The sequence below is a fragment of the Pomacea canaliculata genome, linkage group LG11, assembly GCF_003073045.1.
Source record: "Pomacea canaliculata isolate SZHN2017 linkage group LG11, ASM307304v1, whole genome shotgun sequence".
Taxonomy (NCBI): Eukaryota; Metazoa; Mollusca; class Gastropoda; order Architaenioglossa; family Ampullariidae; genus Pomacea; species Pomacea canaliculata.
Genome location: NC_037600.1, coordinates 2,366,542 through 2,389,958, shown reverse-complemented (window position 1 = coordinate 2,389,958; position 23,417 = coordinate 2,366,542). Strand labels below are relative to the sequence as shown.

The 23,417-nt window shown below is 38.1% G+C and overlaps 1 protein-coding gene across 1 annotated transcript in view; it reads right to left on the bottom strand.

The window, feature by feature from the left end:
* Positions 1-23,417, bottom strand: part of LOC112575152 (E3 ubiquitin-protein ligase UBR4-like) — a gene marked incomplete at its 3' end in the record, with an annotated part of 72,910 nt that overhangs the window by 4,930 nt on the left and 44,563 nt on the right. The window contains 38 exon segments of the mRNA XM_025256784.1: positions 70-198; positions 1,370-1,469; positions 1,910-2,019; positions 2,239-2,311; positions 2,525-2,715; positions 3,383-3,477; positions 3,480-3,501; positions 3,800-3,953; positions 4,371-4,452; positions 5,206-5,293; positions 5,652-5,735; positions 5,981-6,024; positions 6,243-6,396; positions 6,785-6,906; positions 7,361-7,616; positions 7,887-8,028; positions 8,236-8,494; positions 8,794-8,911; positions 9,285-9,415; positions 9,990-10,074; positions 10,288-10,470; positions 10,659-10,762; positions 10,939-11,095; positions 11,353-11,478; positions 11,707-11,844; positions 12,116-12,254; positions 12,497-12,675; positions 12,979-13,039; positions 13,197-13,261; positions 13,998-14,126; positions 14,574-14,661; positions 14,960-15,045; positions 15,558-15,705; positions 16,228-16,402; positions 18,627-18,692; positions 19,267-19,353; positions 22,896-23,075; positions 23,237-23,315. Of these exon segments, the coding sequence (XP_025112569.1) occupies positions 70-198; positions 1,370-1,469; positions 1,910-2,019; positions 2,239-2,311; positions 2,525-2,715; positions 3,383-3,477; positions 3,480-3,501; positions 3,800-3,953; positions 4,371-4,452; positions 5,206-5,293; positions 5,652-5,735; positions 5,981-6,024; positions 6,243-6,396; positions 6,785-6,906; positions 7,361-7,616; positions 7,887-8,028; positions 8,236-8,494; positions 8,794-8,911; positions 9,285-9,415; positions 9,990-10,074; positions 10,288-10,470; positions 10,659-10,762; positions 10,939-11,095; positions 11,353-11,478; positions 11,707-11,844; positions 12,116-12,254; positions 12,497-12,675; positions 12,979-13,039; positions 13,197-13,261; positions 13,998-14,126; positions 14,574-14,661; positions 14,960-15,045; positions 15,558-15,705; positions 16,228-16,402; positions 18,627-18,692; positions 19,267-19,353; positions 22,896-23,075; positions 23,237-23,315 (4,629 nt within the window).

The window sequence follows — 23,417 nt, the reverse complement described above, 5'->3', positions numbered from 1 at the left end:
AATATTTCACAAAACAATCTCAAAAAGCAACTAAACAGCTGAAAGCATTTCTGCATGCCAAGAACTGACCTTCTGTGCGGCAGCTGCATCCTCCTTTAGTGCCTCCAACAGGTTCTCGGCCAGTGTGCCTACATGTTTATCTGATGACACTTGCTCCAACTTGTGCAGGATTGGTACACACCTCTCTACAATCAGATTCTGGCGAAGAGGGAAAGGTAATCAGAATAAAAAAACAATTGTAGATAATCTTATGGCTAATCTCACATTCCTCTAATCACAATCAATTATTTTAAATGTTATATTGTTCCATTTTCTCACGTCCTTAAAACATTTAAAGGGGAAGCCACAACAAATTTATGATTTTGTCATCTTCCACTGATGCCAAACTTTTTTAATATCTCAGGGACCTTGCTCTCCTCTGTCTTCATTAAGAAATGTTAAAACTTATGATGACTAATAATTAGAATTCAAAATTAATTTTACAAAAAACACTGACTGAAACACACAGTTTCAGACTGTTTTTACACACAATCCAACCTAGAACTCAAAGAGTAAATTTAATTATTTATATCATGCAGGATTACAGCCAAGTAGGCTGCACTCTCCATTCTAAGGAATTATATAAACACCACAAAAAGAGATTACAAAATAATGCAAGCTATCAATGATCAGCAATAATAAGCAAAAAACACTCAGTCACTAAGACAATGTAATGAACAAACTTAAAATGAAATCTACAACAAAAAAGAGCAGCAAGAAAATCAAAAATGATATGTACAAACGCAGTTCATTATGATACTTCTAGGGTTAGTGTGACTGGTAAAAAGAGATATACACTCCAAAAGATTTTATATAGTGGGATGTACTTAAAGATAAGGACCGCACTCCTTTTGACTTACTGTGGAACTTATGTAAGTACCAATCTAATAAGCAACTATGGCAGCCGTTTGCTGCATGTAATAATACTTTCATTTGCGCAATTGTATGCAAGCAGGTATACAAGAATGATGAAAAGGAGGTGAAAAAAAAGAATATATCTGTGTGCATGCATACTTGTGTGGGTGTGTAGGTGTGTGTGTGTAGATGTACATGTATACATGTATGTGGGTGCATTTTATTTTGGGTTTGGGTTTTTTGATTTCCCATTTTGTGTGTTTTGTTATTGTTATTTGTATTGCTATAATGTGAAATGAAATAAAAATTAAAAAATGATAGGTACAAAATTGTTGTAATGAGGTCTGGTTTTTCTAATCAAAGAATTTTGAATCAAACAATGGTTTCAGAGTAATGCATAGCTCCATAAGGACAACTGAGTATAATCCTGCTAACAGTCTAGGCCAAGAATATACGAAAGAAAGCACAGGCTTACAATGGTCTTGGAATGCTTGATGCACAGTCCTGTCAGTATGCGGAGAGCGTAGGAAAGGGAGGGTTTACTCACAAATTCTTTCCACACTTCTGAGTCAGTCCTGTAGCAAGCAATATCAACTGTCTACAACAAGTCAGTTGTTTAACGAGTTTTCAAATCTCACTAGTTATATACTTCAATAATATTTCAGTAGCATTTATGCTAACACAGAAACAAACATAAATTCCTCTAATTTTGTTTCTCTATGCTAATACCTGCTCAAAATCCATCAGATACAAATATATACAAGAGGAAAGCAGCATCATATCAGTCCTTTTACACCTGCATGAAAACAATTTTTGTAAAACAGAACTTATTTGGTTTCAGAGTAATGTTCAGATTGCAAGGCATTAAGGCTCTTTAGATTCTTAAAGTAGGCCTGTCAGATGCTATTAAGGAAAAGTTCAAATTTTGTCAAAGGAAACTGCAAGTAAAGTCTATCCACACCAGAGGTATTGCAGCACTTGTCTGACAGCAAAAGACAGAGACCAGAACACTTACGAAAGCATGGTTTTAATTTCTGGAGCATGTTTGAGAATGTAGTCCACTGCCTTCTGAACCACACCATGTTCATAAATGACGTCTTTCAGCCTCTCTCCATTGGCATTACTCTGAAACACCATTTTATTCCATTAGACACAGTGGGTAAGAGACAGAGAGGTGTGTTTGTGTGTATATATACATATACCTATGCATACATGTAATTACAATGTAGGTAATTCATCTTCATCCCTATACATGCATACTGTAAGTGGAACTACCAAAACTAAAAAAATTAATAGCAGGTGTTTTAATTTTTTTGTACCAGATGTCGGTGATGTGCTACCAACCTCTATTCCACTGGCAATGACACAGAAGCAGTCAAGATGGATCTGCTCGTCTTGACCATGATCATCATCAAACCTGATGACAGAACAACAATAGACCATTCACGTTTTCACCTGTCTTCCAACTCCTTCAGTGCCATCAGTTTAGCATTCTGGTAAAGCTACTAAAACATTCAAACAACAAATTCTTGAGGTCAAGAACAAGAATCTCTGACCCACAATTTTGGTCCTTCCTATCAAAATTGCTAAAATTAATAAGAAAATAGATGCATGGGAAAACAAAACTGACTTGTCAAAATCAAGAAAGGGGAGGAAGTGGTTGATCAACACCAGCATCTTATCGACATCACCGAAGGCCAGGAACGGGATGAGGCGCATGAGGGCCTGACGCACACTGGGAGTAGACTGCACAAAATGGCTGTTGATGCGGTCCAACAGCAGCTTGAGCTGTTCTTTATCTCCACACAGCTTGGAGAACTCCTGCAAAAAGCCAGCAAGAGCAGATTATCTGGCTTCAGTAATCACTCATAAGCATGTACACCACACCTAATCAAGTTGTTCAGCATCTACAAAACACTCTAATTGTTTTATAATTTATTGTTTGGTATTTACACTACACAACAGAGACTGCATGTTTTGCTAGTTTTAAGAGACTGGTACCTCTTATAGAAACTTCGCTTCTAAATAAATAAAGACCCAGAATGTGGGAGGAAACCAAAGCACCTGGAAAGAACCTACATAGGAATGGGAAGAATGTGAGAACTCCCTACAGTGGTCCCAGTTTTTCCACATCAACGTTACAATGAAATGATGTCAAGTGAGGACTTACTGTATGTAATCTTAACTGCACCATGCGGGAAGCAATATACATTAGGTGCAGTTAACTATCCAAAAATGAAATCTTCCATGGAAATTTTCTAGATGACCCAACTAATAGGAGCTTAGGTGCTACAACTGCTAGAACTTCACAAGAGGCTAAGCGCTCGTCTCGGCAGAAAGACAGCAGTCCACCTATACATGTCCATGGTTGTAGCCTCAAAGCTTCTAACAGGTTGTCTGCTACACTTGATGAAGAAGTCCTATAATGCTTAGTGGCTAACTTATATTCAACATTTTCCTACTCAGTATTACACTGCTGTGCACTTACACTGTACTGCTCAGGAGGCTGTTCACTGGCTTCCAGTAGGATGACCTCTAGGATATTTAACACTTGTTCTGTGATTGTCTGACCCTTTACAGTTCCCCCTCTTGCTCTGCCCACAGTGCCTGCACACACAGATATATATAAAAACACACACTCTCACATCACATACAGAAATACACAGCTATAAAATTATGCTCCTCAAATATGACTTTACAAAACTTGCCGAATTCCAAATATCCATTACAAACATCAGCATGAATTAAAAAAAAATTTAAGAGATGATCACTACCCTCCTGACATCTAAAACATCTGTCATCCCCATATCAAGACAATCAGGTGCAAACCTGTGGACAGCCACCCATAGGCGGGTGTGTGTGTGGGTGGAGGGGAGTGCAAGAAACATGGAAAAGCACTACCTACCAGGTTCAGTGCTCCCAGCATGATGTTGACTGTGTTCAGCTCTGGTCGGATCAGCTCCTGACGATTCACTTTGACGTTTACTGCAAAGCTGAAGAGCTTCAGCAACACGCACATCAGCTGGCGTCCCAAAACAAGATCACGTACAGATGCCAGCCTACCCAAAGACATACATTTTTTGCAAGTTACTATAGGGATGCTGCTCAATGTCTCTTTACATAAGATTATCTTAAGCAGACATTTGCTAAGTCTTGGTCTGACTCAGCAAAATGTGTTATGCATATTTTCCCCATACATTCAAGTTTCATCACATAAATTAGAAGCCATTGGCATAAGCTGCATGTGGAGTGACCAAGACTTGATACTTGATACTTGATACTGAAATTTTTATGCCACTGGTGTTTAGAATTGTCCACACATAAAAGATGTATTCTTAATATCCAGAGTCAGATCAGGTTACCTTGAATGATACTCAGGGCTAACCTATTTCACACAAAATTACAGGCCCATGTAATGCTTGGGCTAGCCATTTTTACAATAAAATTCATTAATATCCCAGGCAGATGATTTTTACCTTTGCAGCATGACTGGTAATCCACCACATTCCTTCAGCACAGCTGCCATCTTGAACACAGCCTCCTTATCAACATCCTCTTCTGCAAAAGTGGATTGATAAAACATTTGACACAACAGTAATATTTTTTTATAATTAACCTTTGCGTCTGTGCCTTGACCATTGACTCTGATACCCTGGTACGTACAAATTTCAAGAAGTTTCAAAAACTCATACACAAATAAATAAGACAGGAAGATAAATCAAAATCACAATTTTTAAGTTCAAAGTTGGAAGGGAGGGAAACCAATTATTACCCCAATCTCAATCTCAGTGTGAAACAGCACATTCTTGTAAATACAAAGGAAATTAGGTATATCCAACTGTCTTTTAAGATGGAAATTCTGACACAGGCTTACACACAACTGATGATCACTCTGATGTCTACTTCTGTATCAATGGCCGCATACTGTGTAGAAATGATTGAACTTTTGATGGTGAAGACACTTTAAGTGTCAGAAATAGTCTCAAAAATGGTGAAATGTGGGTGCCTGTGTATGGCCATTGTTTTTAAAATAAAGGTACATGAACACATACCAAATTCAAATCTTCAAAGTAATATATGCTCCTGTTCCCATGCTAAGGGATGTAGTTAAATGAATAGATTTAATCCCTTTTTGTTTATATAACTCTGACATAAAAACTATTAAATTACTGAATATCTACAGGCAGGCACTTGCACTTGATAACTGGTGAAGGGACACGGCATATCTGTCTTCCCTAATTTTACAAAAGATGATTTTAAAAGATGATAAAAAAAACCAACCAAACAAACAAAATTAGATAACACACTTACCATTTCCAGAGTCCAGAGAATTGACCATATCCTCTGTGGCATCTCCAAGTAGGCCACGCATGCGGTACACTACAGGCATGGGTTCACCCTGCAAGTAATAGAAAACAACCTCAACACCACCCCCACGATGATCAGCGAGAAGGTCGGCCTATTCCACTATCTGCAAACTCTACTTGATTTATCCAGCAGCAAATGCAAATAATCAAAACAAAATAATGGATTGCCATATTTGTTAGTATATGATTTTATGTGTCTATTATGTTGGCTTGTGTATATGTTGAAATCTTGAACTATTTTCATGTATAATTGTTTGTGCTAAGCATGCATGTAATGTGAAATAAAAATGGTTAAAACAAAATCTTCAGGGACATGCAAAAATAGTCTTAAATAAAAATTGTAGCTCTTAGCTATAGAGCTCTAAAACCAAGCCCGTTTGTCACACTCACCTCTCCATGTTCCGGCATCCAGACCTTCTTGTATACATCTTTGACTGGAAGATCCAAGCTGATGATCTTCTTGTTTACCAATAACTGACAGAAAAGAAACAGCCATTTTCCGTTATTTTTGTTTTATTACTGAATTCTAAAATGACTGCTACCTCCTTATCTTTATTAATCTTACAGCCCTTGGTCTTAACTTTCTGCAAGTATATTATGTCCGAATGGAAAACTGATCAGAATTGGTGTATGTTTCTTTTAAAAACAGCAGTTCACTCTTTATCCTTAAAGACTCTTTCGAGTGATTTTTCAGAAAAATATGGCAAGAAATTGTTTACCTCCATTCCTGTGTCATCTTCAAGCAGTGCCACAAGTTCACAGTCTACACAGACAAGACAAAGGGGAAACTAATCATGTCAAGGCAACAAGAAATTGAAGAGTGTTGTTTTAATATTTGTACAGTGAAGTTGTAAGAATCAAGGACAAATGATAGTGAACTGAAAAAAAAAAAAGCTCACACCACTGAATTACCACAACCTAATGAAGTCAATTTCCTCCATCCAAAACATTTGGTTTAAAAAAGAGAACAAACAAACCAACCCTGACAAATTTTGTTCTTAATGTCCCGCATGAGTGGACCCAGTCCTGGTTCACTAGAGCTGTATGGATTTCCCAACATCCTGCCTTGCAGAAAGTCCTCCTGCTGTGGGTCTTTCTCCAGAATCATAAAGAACTCCCCGACATCATTCTCCTCCTAAACATAACACAAGAGCAACTGGCAATTTGCAATTTCATGACATCATACAATGACATCTCCTACTATCTAGCTCATACAGCTACTTACATCCCTACAGCTGCTTATGCCTAGCTCATACAGTTACAGCTGCTCACGTCTAGCTCATACAACCACAGCTGTTTGCATCTATCTCACACATCTACTTGCATCTTAGCTTGTACAGCTACAGCTGTTCAGGTCCAACTCACACAACTAAAGCCGCGAATAGAGTTACAGCTGCTCAAATCTAGCTCATACATCTACAGCTGCTCATGTCTACTTCATAATGTGATGGACTGAACATCTGCTACCCAGCAACAGCTGACACTAATTATGGATGGTGGGTTTGGGTGGGATGATGCATTACCGGGTAGATTATGCTGCAGAGACGCTCAAATATGAAGACAGGTGAACGGTAATCATCCAGTGGGTATTTGTTGACAGTCTGTACACAGACAGACATGAATTCTTTTGTCTCCGACTCTGTCCCTGAAACACACATTCGTCCATATTGTGTTATGGTAAGATCTCGTAATCCGTTTTTAACTCTTTCCTAGCATTTCGCATTTGCAGATATGAACACTTTTACAACCAACGGCTGTTCTGCACTGTAACACGAATAGGGTAATGTCACAAAACACATCACACTGTGAATTAAGAAACTGCTGGTACCTTTAGGAATTTTTAAAAATAATTTTGATAGAACCCTCCACCCCACAAAATAAAACAAACATAGAAAAGATGCCACATGGGAACAAAAGATAAAATCGCCCCAAAATCTCAAATTCGTACCCACCCTGACCAAACATACATGCACATATACTACACAGGTTAAGTCTCTTCAAATATGAACACTCAGAACACAAAATAAGAGGGGAAAAAACCTAAGACAATAATAAAAATAAAAAAAACCTCAAAATTCACTACACATCTGTATCTGTACCTGTAGTCAGCTCCTCCAACAACTCCAGTAGTCTCTCCTGTGTCTCATCAATCAGCTTGGTGCGCTGCACAACCAGTTTGCGCAAGGAGAGATAGCCATTAAGAATGAAGCCCACTAGCTTGGTTTTATAGTAGTTTTTGATCCTGTCATGCTCCACAAACTGCCACAAGAGTTCTGTAAGAGATTTCAGGGCATAACCTTGAGCCAGGTCAGAGCTGAGAGTTGTCTCTTCTAGATACTGAAGGTGTTCCACTTCCTGCAAAGATTTGGAGTAAAAACAAATGTTCTAGAGGTTAAACAATTAAAAAAAAAATGAAACTAACCTTCAGCAAACATGTATACCTCCAACAAATCTACATCTTCAGTGACATGCAATGAGTGCTCAATTCATTTAAACCAATTACAAGTTACATAACAACCCTCCTATACTTTCTCTACCTAGGAAACTTTCCCTTTTCTCATTCCATCACTAGCAGAGCACATGATGTCCTCCTCCAACTGGATGCACACTTAATAAATGTCTCACCTGTGTTATCAAAGCACCCAGGCGTTGCAAAACCCCTTTTACTGCTAAGTACACCTTCCAGTGGGCAGGTGCAATCAGTCGTTTGTACAGTCCTAGGAATTCATTTGCGCACTCCCCACTCTTGCCAACCTGCTCTAGACACCTGAAAATGAAAGCACTCACACAGATCCTGGTTGTCATGAACTATTTGTAAACATAGTCTACAATGTTGGTGGAAGATGAAACCAAAGTACCAGATAAAAGCCTCTTCATTGATTCCTGTTTTAGGACTAACAGCTCCGAACAGCTGTGGAAAGTTCTAGAACTTACACACACACACAATCTGCACAAACAGGTCATCGTTGCCTACCCCGTCAGCATGTCAATGACCTCCTTGCGGTGTGAGGCCATCTGAGAAACGGATTCAATGACACTGCAGGCAGTCTGGCGGGCAGAACGAGAGGATGGAGAAAACATGGCTGTCTGAAGCCAAGTAGTCTGCGTCAGCCGCAGCTGCTTGTCTGGGGTGTGCCACATGCGTTGGCGCCAGCGTCCCACATACTTTTCCATCAGGAAATAAGCCCGCACTTCCTTCTTTTCCTTGAGCTTCTCTTCTCCCTCCTTTGTCACTAAAATGCCAAGAGAAAAATGGTCTATGTGAAGTAGACTTGACAAGAATGCAAGGGAAACTGAATACTAAGCACTGTTATAGTAATGCCATTTGTCACCGGATCGAGCAAATACATGCATCAAGGATGGCTGGTTGTGTTTTACACCAAGCCAGCAAATTAAGGTTCTATCACGGCAAGAGAGTTACACTACAATGAAAGTAGGTAGTGGCAGTCAAAATTTTATATCTTGTATATCACTTTGAAATGCATTTCTGTGAAGTGTAGGAAAATACAAGAAAAACAAAAAAAGTCCTTGCCTTTGGTTGGAAGTCGCTTCTTCCAGTTGTTAAAAGAATAATGAGGGTCTCCTTCCAGCCAGCCCCGAACATCCATGTGGTATCGTGCTGGCTGGCATTCAAATGGCTCCAAGTCTTCCTGTAAAACAGTAATAAGCCAGAAACATGCTCAGGACAGAAAATTTAACAAGATGTTCTGTTTCAAGCAGTTCCTAGGATGGCCATGCTAAGGAAGGCAATGCTACTATGATCCAATTCCAAAAACACAAGCATACATACATTCACGACTAATACCAACAGATGATCAGTTATGTTGGTCCATTAGTGCTGGCATGGTATAAGAAAAGGTGGAAACAAAAGTCACAACCTCATAACTTCTTGAACTAATGTAATTTGGATCAATGCAATTTCATGAGGCCTTTTATAGCCCCCAAAAATATACACACTAGCAATAATAGCTGTGCTGGCCTAAAAGGTTATGCCAACTTTTAACACTAGTCAACTCCACTGACCTTGTTTTTGCCCAGGAAAGTCACCAGGTCTTGCTTGATAAGCCCTTGCAAGATGCGGAGGCAGGGCAAAGTGATGCTCTCCATGATGACAGGGCTTCGCATGTGCATGCCCATCAGGAACAGTCTCATCACTAAACATGGTAACAAAGTTGGTTAACTGAGACTAAGGCACACCATATTAACACAGTAACTGCTGCAATATGCTTGCATCATCAAAACTATTAAGGTAAGACTAGACTTTATTTATCTCAGAGGTCAATCAGTAGAAGCTCTATAGGGAAACCAGGGATAAGAGCCATATACCACAACAATCAATAATATCACCACACATACCACACTAGACAGGCATCACAATTCATTCACATATGGTAGTGTTCAGAAATAAAATGGCTGAAACAACAAAAGAAAGCCTTAATCTGTTGGTCCAACAAAAGCCAATGGAACTCTCCTGATAGGATATGCCTATCACAACACAGAACTGCAGACTCTTTTGAAAATTCCACTCACTTTGCAAAACATCAGTTTGTTCTAACAACTGACAGTTGAAATCAATGCCTGAACCTCTTTTAACAGTCTGTGGATGTAAGACAGGTCATATCACTATTATCTTCTGTACATCAAAAATAAGTTTCTATAAAGGAGATTTAGAAAAGGGGTCTTAATTGTCAAGCTGGCTGTTGACAAGTACTTCCAGGTAATGCTTACCACATCGTACACGTTGCTCCCAGCAAGAATCTTCCAGCTGTAGTGAACTGGCCAGTAGCATGATTTCATGTCGCACAGAAGAAGCCTATTAACATGCAAATAATTTGTAACAATCACTTCAAAACTACAAGTTATGAAATGTTTCATGTTTCTATCATTAAAAGCTGAAATGAATTTGATTACAGTGGACATGGCATCAAGCAGGATTATTAAAAACTAAATCTAAATTTGGGGTTTAATTTTTTTTTTTAATAATCTGACCATTGTATTAAGATCTGCAGCTATTAAAACAACTCACAATATCTGGATTGGACTGATGTCCTTTGACAGCAGCTGTAATGCGGGTCATGATCAGGTTGTTCATCTCTTCAGTGGCACGGCGGTTATCTCGGGTCAGCAGACACAGCAAGGCTCGAACTTCCAGTCGCACAGACAGGGCTCCATGTCGGAGATTGTACTCAATAAGCTGTTGGATCATTCCCTAAGAAAGAAATTCCATGTCAACAAAAGCATTAGCACACCATCTGAAGATGATAAGTGAAAACTACATCCCTAAAACTCTACAATCATGACAAGTAAATAATCGATAATAATTAAATAATACAAAATGCTTTGAGGTTGCTGACAGCTTTCAATTCAGTTGTTTACCAAACATAAACAATGTCTCACCTGACTGCACAGGATCTGCCGCATGCTGGGGTTGGTAACAAGTGCTCGTAATAGGGTAATGCAATGTTCTACGGCAGCACTAGCACATCCAAAACAGTTGCTAGCTTTGCTGAAAAAAAAGGGAAAGTCGGAATAAACACCACTTTCAATGTGACAAAAGAAAAGAAAAATAACACACATAAACTCAGCCACTTGAGGTTGACAGCACAAGAAGTTAAAAACAGCACAAGTAGCAAATCGAAGAAAAATTTTTTTCAAAAAGTTAATCTTCTGAGCTCACCCTTCTGTTCCCTCCTTGCAGCAGCAGATTGGAAAGACGAAACTTCTTTGGCCTTGACACTAGGCAGGCTGGGAAGTGACCCTTGACCTTTAACACTCACAGCTTCTCTTTGTTGGTGGTCATATTCAACCAACTCTCGGCGACAAGCCATCACTTTCTGTACAAAGTACAGAACATACCTACAGTCCAGCCACTATTTGCTTCTGTTCACTGAGAAGTCTTGCCAAACAGCTTGAACACATTATGAATCTGATACTAGCTCACCTGTTTTCCTAACCTGCTTCCAGTGCAATTAAAAAAAAATAATTTATGTATTTTATACAGAAATAAACTCTTATGGTAATAAACAATCATTCTAACTAATAGGCCCCTACCTGCTTACTATGTTTAACTTTGGATTTAAGGTTGCTGTACCTGAATGATTTTACTGAGTTCATCAAATGCTGACTTGCACTCGCCACAGTATTTCTGGGCCAAAAGCTGGATGGCCTTGTTGACATTGCTGGCTGGTACTGCACTGCTTTGGTTGTTCATTTCATCCTGCACAAAAAAACCCACAAAAAGTATGTCATATGATATGTTTGAAAATAAAAAAAAAGAGTTATTGTCAGGATTTAGAAGGGATTCCTTTTTTTTTTAAAGAAACATTTTTTTCTGGTGTGTTTCCATGCTGGCATGAGATCTCACACATCAACTTTGGACCTATTTGTTTGACAAGGAATGACTATAATCTGTCTATGGAAGGCTTGAGGTACAGGTATAACATACCCTCTGAGACACTGCTAGGCGGTCTGCACTGTGTTCTGTCACCTGGATAAGGAGAGACTCCAGCATAGGGCGGTGGGTCTGCAGCTGCTTGTAAGTGCGATCAGCTTTTTCCAGCAGTGCATTGATTGTGGCAATGGCCTGTGCAAAGAAGAAAAGTAGAGAAAACACACTGCTTACGAAATTTTTACTATTGTTAACCAAATGAGAGTTAAAATTGAAACCCCACTTTCATGACATACATGCGTGTACACATACACACTTATGCATGACCACAAACTTTTCTTTCATGTTTGTTTTAACCTTTAAAAAAAAAAGTTCACATCTTTCATGAGAAATAAATCTACTCTACATTAGGAAGAATGGACCATGTCAAAGTAAAATATACAAATATGTTCAAGGTTTTTCTTACTCTCTTTCTGTCTTCTTCATTTTCAATGGGGTCAACAGCACAGCAAGGTTTAGCCAGCAAGGTCAGGTCAAACTTGGCGTACTTGCAGAAACCACAGGCATTGCACAAAAAGGGATCTTTCTCATCATAGTTGATGGCTCTACAAAATGCATTTATAATAATTAAATGTAAGATGATAGTGGTAGCTTGCAGCAGAACAGAATAAACACTGTAATTTATTCTGAACGATTAAATTCTCTCCTTTTCTGTATATATATATACACACACGCGGGAAATTCCTGCAGCTGTTATTATTTGACCTCATAAGGGTTATTCTTTATCTTATATGACATGATCTTGACATTCTGGGTCCATATTATTTCAAGTGTTACCAGCACTAACCTGCACTTGTGGCACTGGTAGACATTTTCTCCACAGTTGCCACACACACCAGGTGTGGCTGGTACCGAGGCAGAGCATCGGGGGCATTGCAGTGTTTCTGTTGTGGCCTGAAGGTTATCATAGAAGTCTGCATACTCCACCATAAGGTTGCATGCCACAATTGGTATGGGAAATTCCACCTGTTGGTCACAAACATTCTATGCAAGAAGCATTACACTAACAGTTCTATATCGACATTCTTTTAATAAAAGAAGTGGGAAAATGTATGAAGTGTGAACAAATCTTTTTCACCAAACACTAAATGCAAAAGTATCATCAGAAAAGTCATGTGTGTGAAACAAATTGACTAATCTGCTTAATTATTGGGAGGGGAAATCAACAATTTCAATCAAGAAGCATGGTAGCAATTTCAACAGTAGAATTAAGAGCATGAAACTGGATATTAACAAAATCTAACAATGCTGATATATTTCTTTTTTCACCTTCACATCCGTCTGTCCAGCTGTGAGTGTCACCTTCCTGGCTTTGTGCCATAATCCTGGCCTGAATACAATCGTTATATAAATTTAAAATTACATAATCTTTTTTAACAATGACTGGAAAAATCTCATGGTAAGTTTATTAGAATTTTGTATATGCATTATTTTCCAGGACATTTATTCAGATGTAAACACATAAATAGATAAATAAAAATAAGCACCTGTTTTTGAGTTCCACTACAGCCTGAACTGTGCGATTGTTGTAGTAGATATTTAGTGTTCGAACCTGAAATGAAAGAAACATCTCTTGAATTCTGGTGACTGAAATTTGACTGAAACTAATCACCAAGTAAAAAGACCATTGTTAATAAGGAAACTTTACAACCATTCTTTACAAAGAAGTGTACCAGCTACTTAGCCAAAGATAATGTTCATCTATAAAGAAGAAGAAAATAATTTATTTAAAAATATTTAAAACTTAGCTAAAGAGATTGTACATCTTTAAGGAGAAGCAAATAGCTCAGTAGTTAGAACTACATTCATGCCCAAAGGGATGCAAGTTAGATCAACACCTATGTGACATAGCATACTACCCTCTTGTTGACTAAGCTGTGGAATAGGTACTCGGCACTTAGAAAACTGGGCAGGAGATGGAGAAAAAAATCTCCAACAAACTAAGTGCTAGATATAACACTTTATTTCTCATCAAGAATCTTTCAAATAAAAGGTCACAAAATAATGTTGGCCAGTGAGCTCATGTTATTTTACCACACCCAGTATCTTCTTACTCATCTTTTAACTCATTTTGAAGATAAGAGAAGACTTTCTTCATCCCAGAGGGCAATTCCTTGAAACAGGCCTAGGCCTAATCAATAAAATGTTTGAGTTCTTAATCATCTATTAGTTTTTTTTTTCCAATGACTATCAAAGCAAAGTAACAGAAATCTCTGACTAATTTTATTCCTGTAAATAAACCCCTCTAACAAATATCAAAAGCTTTTGTCAGAATTAACAGGTCTCACCATTTTGGTCCGCTTGAGATCAGAGATCCGGAGAGAAATTTTCGAGATGGTATGGCTTCCAACCAGTTTGACGATGTGCGTTGTGGTGGTGTATTTTGAATCTACCTTGATGGCTGACAGCTTCAGATTCTAACAACAAAGCATCAATCAGCTGTAAACAAGTGTACGAAACTTAAATAGAGAGCTTTCTGTTTTTGTTTTTTCCTCCCATTTTATGAAAACTTTCAAAATCTTTTTTAAAGTCTATCAAGGCATTCCAAATAGAAGCAGGAAATCTGAGCCTGTTACGTGTATGTCAGTCTGTTGCATAAAAAGCTATGTAGTGTGCATGCATATGAGAATAAATTTATAGAGGTATGGATTTACAGGAATAGGTTTATGCAATTATGTATGCATTTACTAATGAGAGATCAGATAGCATGTGCATGCATCTGTATCAGTGAGTTCATTCACACCACTACAATACCTGTCAACTTCATAAAAAGGAGGAGTGAAGAAACAAGAAATGCTTGCAACATTTTTTCAAATCAATCAATATGTAGATCCATGAACACAAAATATGCAACAATACTTACCGGTGTAGGGAACTTCAGGGTTGTTGCAGACCAGGCACGGATCACTCTCCAAATAGTAGCCATCAAAGTCTACCAGTCCTTGCAGCATGCTGCAATAAACAGCACAGAAATGCGTACACATCAAGAGCTGCATTCTAGCATATGTCAAACGTCTAAAATAAAAAAGCTTTCAAAAATTATTTGCAACACTTGTATTTGGAAATAATGACTTTCATGTTTACATAACCTGCAAACCTGCAAAAAAAAAAGTTTTAAAGGCAGTTTTTAATCAGTTCAGATAATCTTCCAAGTAGCAGAATTTATAAGCAGTTAAAAACGATCTAAGGAAAGATTTAGGGGCTACCTTCAAAATCAAACATCAAAAATTTAAAAAAAAATCAAACTCACTTATAGATGGAGGCATTGGGATGGTTGGCTAGGACATTGTTTTCTGCTCGCAGCAGAGCTACAGCTTTCTCCAGGTACTCCTGCACCTACACAAACACACACACTTCCTATCAAAACACAAACTATCAACTCTGTGCCAAGAGTACAAGATACATGTGAAAACTATTTACAAATGAGTGACCTTGGATCACCTAACTGGCTCGAGGAGAAAGCTTTGTCATTTTGTTTCATCCATTGGTCTACATCACTTTTGGTGTCTTCTACTGGTCTGGGTTTTTGTTGCTGTTTTTCACTGTTTACTTCTGTTCTGGATTATTTTTTGGTTTACACCACATCAAAGTAATGGTAATACACCATATCTCTCAACAACACAATAACTGAACATGCCTGATGGTTTGTATATGGTAATCTGAATGGTATGGTCAAACTCTCAACATATCTCTTTCTAAGAGAGTGTATACTTTACTGTGGTATCAGAAGAGGAATTGGTTAATTAAGTTCAGAACATATAAGTTTTTCCCTCCAAATATCACAACCTGTTTTATCTGACCTCCACCCCTTGGCACTATTTCACCATTTTCTCTTCTAAATGTGTTACCTTTTCTTCAGACAGATTAGGCGTTTTCAAGACAAAGAATCCCAGGAGGTCTACAAACTGTGCTGCTTTGCGTCCAAACACTGGCAGCTCCTCCCACAGCCCCCACAGCATATCCATCAAGGCCTCCTGCTGAGTGCCGCTGGAGTTTCTGCATCAGTAACACCCATAACATTTCTCACCTGTCTGCTAATCAAGATGACATTTTACACTGCACGGCAATAGCCCAATACTTGATGTACTGTTAACAGGTCACATTTTATACTGCACTGCAACAATGCAATACTTGATAAGCTGATAACAGGACGGCATTTCAGTCTACATCATACACTGCTGCTATTAACAAGGCAACCTTTCAAACTGGTAATGAAGCTTGTAGTGAGAAAGAAGGGCAAGACAATGCTTATATTTAGATCAGCACACACAACAAATTTCTAAGGCTTTTAAGAATCATATGAAGATCGACAAGTATGAACTGCTGAGCTTCTAATGCATTTCAGCATATGACAAGGCATGCTAACTGTAAGAAGATGAGTTAATAAATTATCATGTAAACATAGTTTGCACCAGTCACATGCTGACTATTTACTGTCGTACTCTACAACAATTGTGCTATTAACACTGTGCCCATGAATTAACAAAAGTTCATATCAGTGGCTGGATTATCACCTACCTATAGATCTGCAACACCAAGGAATGAGCCAGCCAACGGTTTCCTGAGGCATTCGACTCCAGCAAGAAAGTGCGGACAAACTTGATGAGGGTGGCCCTCTCAAGAGTGCTGGTCAGCAAGTCAACAAGCTCTCTGCTCAAACTCTCGTTAAACCTCTGTGGCTCCTCAATGCCGTCTGTTCAACACACAAATGTCTTAGATATTTATATAAGCAAGGTGATGCTAAAATGCATATTACTTAGTGACAATCTATATTATTCATATACATCAATCATTTCGGCTATCAAGAACTCTTGTGCTACAGAATAAAGTAGGCTGAAAAGGGAAATCAACATGCAAAGACAGACAAAGAACAAATTGTAAAGTGTATCACGTTTGCTTCATGAGCTGTGTATGGATTCAATCATGAAACTTTTGCATTCACTGATTACACCCACACTGTAATCATCCAAGTTCAGATGAATAAATTAGTCAATGCAAATGGGAGACATATTATTACAATGTTAAACTCTTTGGATTTTCAAAAGCTCTACAGTTTTTTTTTTCCCCTTGTAAAATTAGGTTCAACTGAAATATTTCAATGGGGGCAAATGGTAAACGTAAATGGGTGCATATTAAAGACCTTCAGATCCCATCTCCCAAAGAAAAGGAGACTTTAAACCACTCATCTCTCAAGTCACAGCAACATAGCAAAAATTGTTTTACTTGTGTTACAGTGCAGACAAGAAAGTTATATCTCTTGCAAAAAATATACTTGCTAAATGACAGGCAACTGATGGAAAACAGTGAATAGATATTTCAGTTTATATTTATTCTAGGAATTATCTTTATAAATTTTCTCTGACAAGGAATACAAATGCAGCACAGCATGGTTATAAATTACTTTTATTCGTATGAGAGTGCAGACAAGAAAGTTCTATCTCTCGCAAAAAAACTGCACCACATTACTTCTTTCTTTGCGGTAGCAAACCGATAAAATAACTTCTCACTTTTGTGAATCAGCTTTACTACAACATAGTTACCATGCTAAAAAACTATTAAAACCTGAAATATATCAACAAACAAATTTTCAAATAAACAATGTAACATGCAAGAACATGCAGATTATTTATCTTGGCTTGTGCAAAGAGGATAACATAGCAAAACACAACTCTTCACATACAGGCCTGATCTTCCAGCCCTTAGAGACTTGAGTAAAATATCCCTCTAAGTGAATATTTTTAAACATTTGAAACATTTAACATAAAAAAATTAAATGGCAGCTATTATAAAAAGCAACAGCCAACATAAATGACAATTTAAAACGAACTATATATATATATGGATGACGAAAGACCCACCATGTGATGGTAAATAAGAAAGGAAGTTGGGAGGGTGCTAAGTGCTAAAACTGTGTCGCCAAAGAAACAGAAGGCAGATAATCTTTTAAAAGCCATACTGACAAAAACAGAGGAAATATCGATAAAAGTCCTCCAGAAGGTCGTGTTGCTCTCATTAATCTTTCAATGTTGTGCTCACCACTGACTGTGCTGACTGCTCAATATTTTCTTTACATTTCTCTCATTGCTGAAATTTGGTGTGAAATGTCCATGACAAGGTGGCATTCAAGCACCAAGGAACCTTTTACCAAAGGCAGGACTACTACTATAAATAACCTCTGAACCAACAGGTAAAATGACCCCACAGAGACTGCAACAACTTAAAAATTAATCAGTATATTTGAAGGGATATCTCAAGCAAAAGCTGCTGTGTAAGGTGATAAGCAAAAATCTGGTCTTTTTACCCCAAGCCTGCACCTGATGACCTAATGAATTTGCCTACATGGACTAGAGCAACAGAAACATATTTCTGAAAAATCTGGCAGCCACTGACTTTTCTTTTCATGAATTGCAGTAATACCAGCTGAACCATGTTTGAGCATCTATGTTTTATCTGTTTACAAAAATTTCCAGTAGGATTGCAAGCTGTCATCACAAAGGCTGTTTGCATTGCAGCTCTCTTCCATTAAGGTCAAACGATGACTGACTTGATGACAAACGATTTCATGGCCAGTAAGTGATACTAAATGTGAAAATATAAATATGAAAATGAGTGGGCACCTTAAAATAAAACGTTGTAGTGCCAGTGGTTGCCATATTTGCTCTCAAAGGCAACAATACGAAAGCTTTTTTGTTAAAGAAATCCATCAATACAAAAATACCTGCTGTCTGAAAACTGACACAAGACAGATTGGGGGGAGGGTGGTGTCATGCCAAACATGTCACAGCTCTTTACTGAAAACATAAAAGACAGACTCCAGGCAAAGGGCCAGTTGTAGGCTGACAGTCTTTCCATCATGAGGAGGCAAAGAGGAATAAAGAAAGGGTGAGGTGAGCAGCGTCAAAACACAGCTACTGTACCTTTTAGCCCTGCTTGCTTCTTTTGCTTCTTCGCCTTAGACTTACTTTTCTGTGAATCTGAAAAGACTAATGAGGCATGCTTCACTTTAGCACTCAGCGCCAAGTGTAGGCACCATTTTCTAAACAACTGGAATGTTAAAAGAATATCCTCTCTTAACAGATGAGGTTCTTTGCTAGAATGCAAGTCAATTCTAAGCTAGAATTAAGTTACAACTCAAAAGTTAATGACAACTAAATTTTTTGTTTTTAATTACTCTTTTAAAAAGGTGCAAATAAATATCTATTTAAAATAATCTTGTATTAATCAGAACAAACATTCACTTTCTGGCTGCTTGGGAGGGAGATTTTTGACTAAAGGCTGCAAAACTTATCATCATTGGAGGTTGTAGACTTTGGAGGGGAAGCGTTTAGGAGAAAGGAATGTTGTATTTTGTTTGTTGCCAAGCACACCCACACAATCACACACACATATCTACCCATACTATTACCCACACACATATACACAACCACATGCAATCATACATACACACCCATACAATCACATACACACCTATACATATGAGGGTTTTTGAAGTTCTAAGCCTACCCCAGAAGGAGTTGCAGAAACAAGACAGTTTTTCAAAACTTTTGTATATAGTACCTCTTGACATTAATGCACTTTGTCCAATGATGTTGAAGCATTGCAATCCTATCACGGAAGAAGGTGGCATCCTGGATAGTAAGACATCTGTCATACAAAACCATGCAGTGAATGACATTAACTTGATCATCAATGGTTGAAGTTTTTGGACGACCCGACCAAGAGTCATCTTTCATGCTAACCCTGCCCCACTTGAATTCAGTAGCGCACTAATTCACAGTTGCACAGTAAGGGGAGTCCTCAGCAAGTGTCTGTACCAGGTCCTCATGGATTTCCTTTTATGTTATACCTTTCTTTTGTAGAGATTTTATGACTGCTCAGGCCTCTGTTTTTCTATTTTTAGATTGTTGCACTACCCTTCACCTTTGTATGGCCCTCATGTGCCCACAAATTAAAACAGAAATCTATATTAGTTTTTCTAGTTTTATAAGAAGTGGTAGTGTACTACCACAGAAAAAATTTTCAGCTATGGTTCTTCTTTCTGGGTGAGGCTTAGAACTTTTTGAACGACCCTTGTATCCATATATACACAATTACACACACATGGATACACACAAAATCATTGCCCCCACTCCCACCAAACACACCCACAGACACCCATACACGCACGGCTAAACGTATGCATGTCTACTGTTTTTCTTTACAATGCACCATCACTTACAATGACTTTCTTACAAAAAGTGAGAAAGATCTCCTGATAAAGCACAACAAACACTTTTCTTTTCCTACTCAACAATATCAGTTTGTCCAAAACAAGACTTTATAAGCTGTCTGGTACAAACAAAATTATTAACTGCAAGAAGACAATTTCTGCTTTCATATTATGTTTCTTTTTTTGTATTATAGTTCTTTCCAGTATCACACATGCTGCTATTTTTAGCCACCCTCACATGATGCCTGTTCCTGAGGTGGATTCATTATTAACAACAAAAATACTACAGAGAACAAAAATAGACAGAGAGAGAAAAAGGGAGAGACACACATACAAACATACATTTCAATTTGACAGGACATTCTCAAGTACTAGGAGAAAATGCATAGAATAGCTGAGCTGTTATACGCAGACAGAATATGATGATGATGATGATGATGATGTAGTTTTATAACGCGCTAGTATGCACACAAAGATGCACTCATTGCGCGGTGATCCCAGCAGCCACCAAACTGCAGGTCAAATGATAACTTCAAATAAGTTTAAACAAGTGAGTCTTAAGATTTTTCTTAAAAGATGCAAGACTAGCAGACTCCTTGGTCGAGAGGGGAATCGAGTTCCACAGAAGCGGGGCTACATTTGAGAAGCATCGAAAACCCACAGTCTTCTTGTTAGTATTCCCTGACTGAACGGTCGGTCGTTCAAGTCTAAATTGGTCTAAATCAAGTCTAATATCCAACAAAGTGGGTCACAAACCCTCAGGTATGATCCTGAAGCTGACATGATTAAGACACTGGCTTCAGCTGCAGATTTCAGACAATATGCAGCCACTGCTTTCTGCCATTTTCCATTTTGTCCACATTAAATACTGGTACTACAGACCTCAGTGTAAAGTGTTAAAGATCTGACTAAGCTTTTTTCTGGCAAGAAACTGCAGTCAGGTATTCTTTTTCTTTCTTTTTTTTTCAAAAAGCAGTGAACAAGACTACCTGTGTAAGTAACAAACTGCATTCTACTGGGGAAGGTGGGAGGCTATCACACAATTAAAAGCTTAGAATCTACATGTATAAGCAGAGAACAATTTTGTTATTTATCATGTCACCGAGCAAATATCTGCCATTTCCTGAGAAACAATAAATGTCCACCATATCTTACATAATCCAGAGGCTTAGACACATGGTGAAATAACCCAACAAAAATATTTTACATCCATCCTCAGAATCTTATGAACTATCACCAGAAGGGGCATTCTGCATACCAGTTTAAGACACACACATTAGCTTTGTTGAAACATCCATCCCCTTCCGAATTAAAAAAAAAAAAGAAAAAGTAAAATTGCACATATATATCTGGAATTATCGAATGAAACTATACCTTTTTTCTTTGGATGTGTCCTTGTGCATTATGATTGAAATGATTGGATTTTTCACACCAAAGGATAAATTCAATTGCTTTGGTTTTTTGAGAGGGTTAGTTTTACATAACCATACCAAGCTATGATGGTTTTCGTTCCCTTCTAGACCCAAATTCTGAATCTGAATGTACCTGTACCTTGTATTTATGAATTTATATAGACACAAATACAGTCTCACACTCCTGTACAGACATGCACAATACATACATATACAGCCATGCGCTGTGGCTTTTCGGTCAACAATGGATCACATATAAACAACGTTGGTCCCATAAGACTATAAAGGAAGTAAAAAAAAGTCTGATCTTTATCAGTAAATAATTTTGTAAGTGTTGTAATGCAATGCATTACCCATGTGTTTGTTGATTAAGCTAAGGAAAACTACCTTTGAATTCACAATCCATGATGTTGTCATAATGAAATCACCTAGCAATAATAAAAAAGTTCATCTGTATAGCACAATAACCTGGACTAATGGCAAGCGCACTGCACTGAGCAGCATTCACAAAACACTCATGATGATGCAAAACGAAAAACAGTAAGACACTGCATTCCGGTAGCAAAAGGGAATCACTGTAGATTGAATGGACACATTGCCAACACTCTCCAGAAATCATGTTAGTGGTGTCAGGAGAAGTGACATCGTATTTAACAGCAAAAAGATTGCATAGCAACACATTTCTCAGAACTCTCTCAGTTGTTATGGGACACATGACTGTACATGCCAGGCAGCCTGTTGCTGGCTCTTCTCTCGCTCTTTTATACCTCTCTCGATCTCTCATTCTATCACTCTTATTCTTACACTTCTCTAGTATGGTACTGTCCAAAGACATCATTTCCAAATAAACTTCCAAAGATTTGTTCTAAATAAAAGTGGAAGGTACAGGTAATTTTCTTAACATGATGATGATAATGCAGATGGAAAGCTCCAGGAGTTGTGAAGGAATCAAAAGGTTCAACTTACAATGTCATAAACCCTGTCATCGTTAGTGTGTATTAGAGTTGTACAAAAATGAACAGAGAGAAAGTCTGAGTACAACTCTTCAACACATACACTGACCTAATTGTCTTTACAAATTTATATGTCATAATTTAGTAAATTTAGATGCTCAGTGACTTTAAATAAAATTATAAATGCCGTGAAAAATGAAGTTATGAAAACAAATGAACTTGAAAGTAAATAAAATAGATCAATCAACAGATACAAGTATGTAACGAAACAATAACAATGCAGCATTTCATAATAGGTGAGGCTTAACAGAAAACTAGCATGCTCCCTACACAAGTGCCCTTCACAAGGTGCATCACAGATGTTAGTAACTTCAAGACAAACCAGGCATCATGTAAGAGATTAGGACTCGGTCCAGAGTCAACCGCAAACAGGCAACTACTAGTACAGTGTACCCGCAAGCAGTGCCACCTACAAGCAACTAGCCCTGACATAAATACAGGCAGTCATACCAAGACCCTTGCCAGACACACCATAGCCAAATCTGCTTTTTAAAAAAAAAAAGGACTTAACACATGCATACAGCTCTACACCTTCATTCAACCTGGACTAACCTTCATCTTTACGTGATCGATGTCGAACAGGTGAGATGCTGGAGGTGCTTGAGGAACTCTCCACTGACCCCTGACCCTGACCTTTGGTCCCACAGATGGCAAGCTGCAGAAGGCTCAGGAGCGTGGGTGCAACCCCCTCATCCAGCACGATGCTAGTGTGCACAATGTAGGGTAGTGTGTCTGCAATGAAATCCCAGTTTGTCCCTGGCTCAAGTTAACAGAAGTCATACACCACATTCACACCTCATGCAACAGTTCTTAGCACCAAATAAAAGATTTTAAAAATACATCAAACATCAAATATAAGACATTTAAAATGCACTAAACAAGACATCATTCACCTCGATGCTGCTGGCAGTACATCTGCCAATTGTATGGCCGAGAGGAGGCAATCTCTGAGCAAACCTTCAGATGCTCAATCTGAAAGAAGATGTAATTTAAGGATAATCAGGTGAATTCGGTTCCTGTTTGGTGTTTTGTGTCTGCTGATAAGAATGGATAGACATTTACATTCTGAGGTTT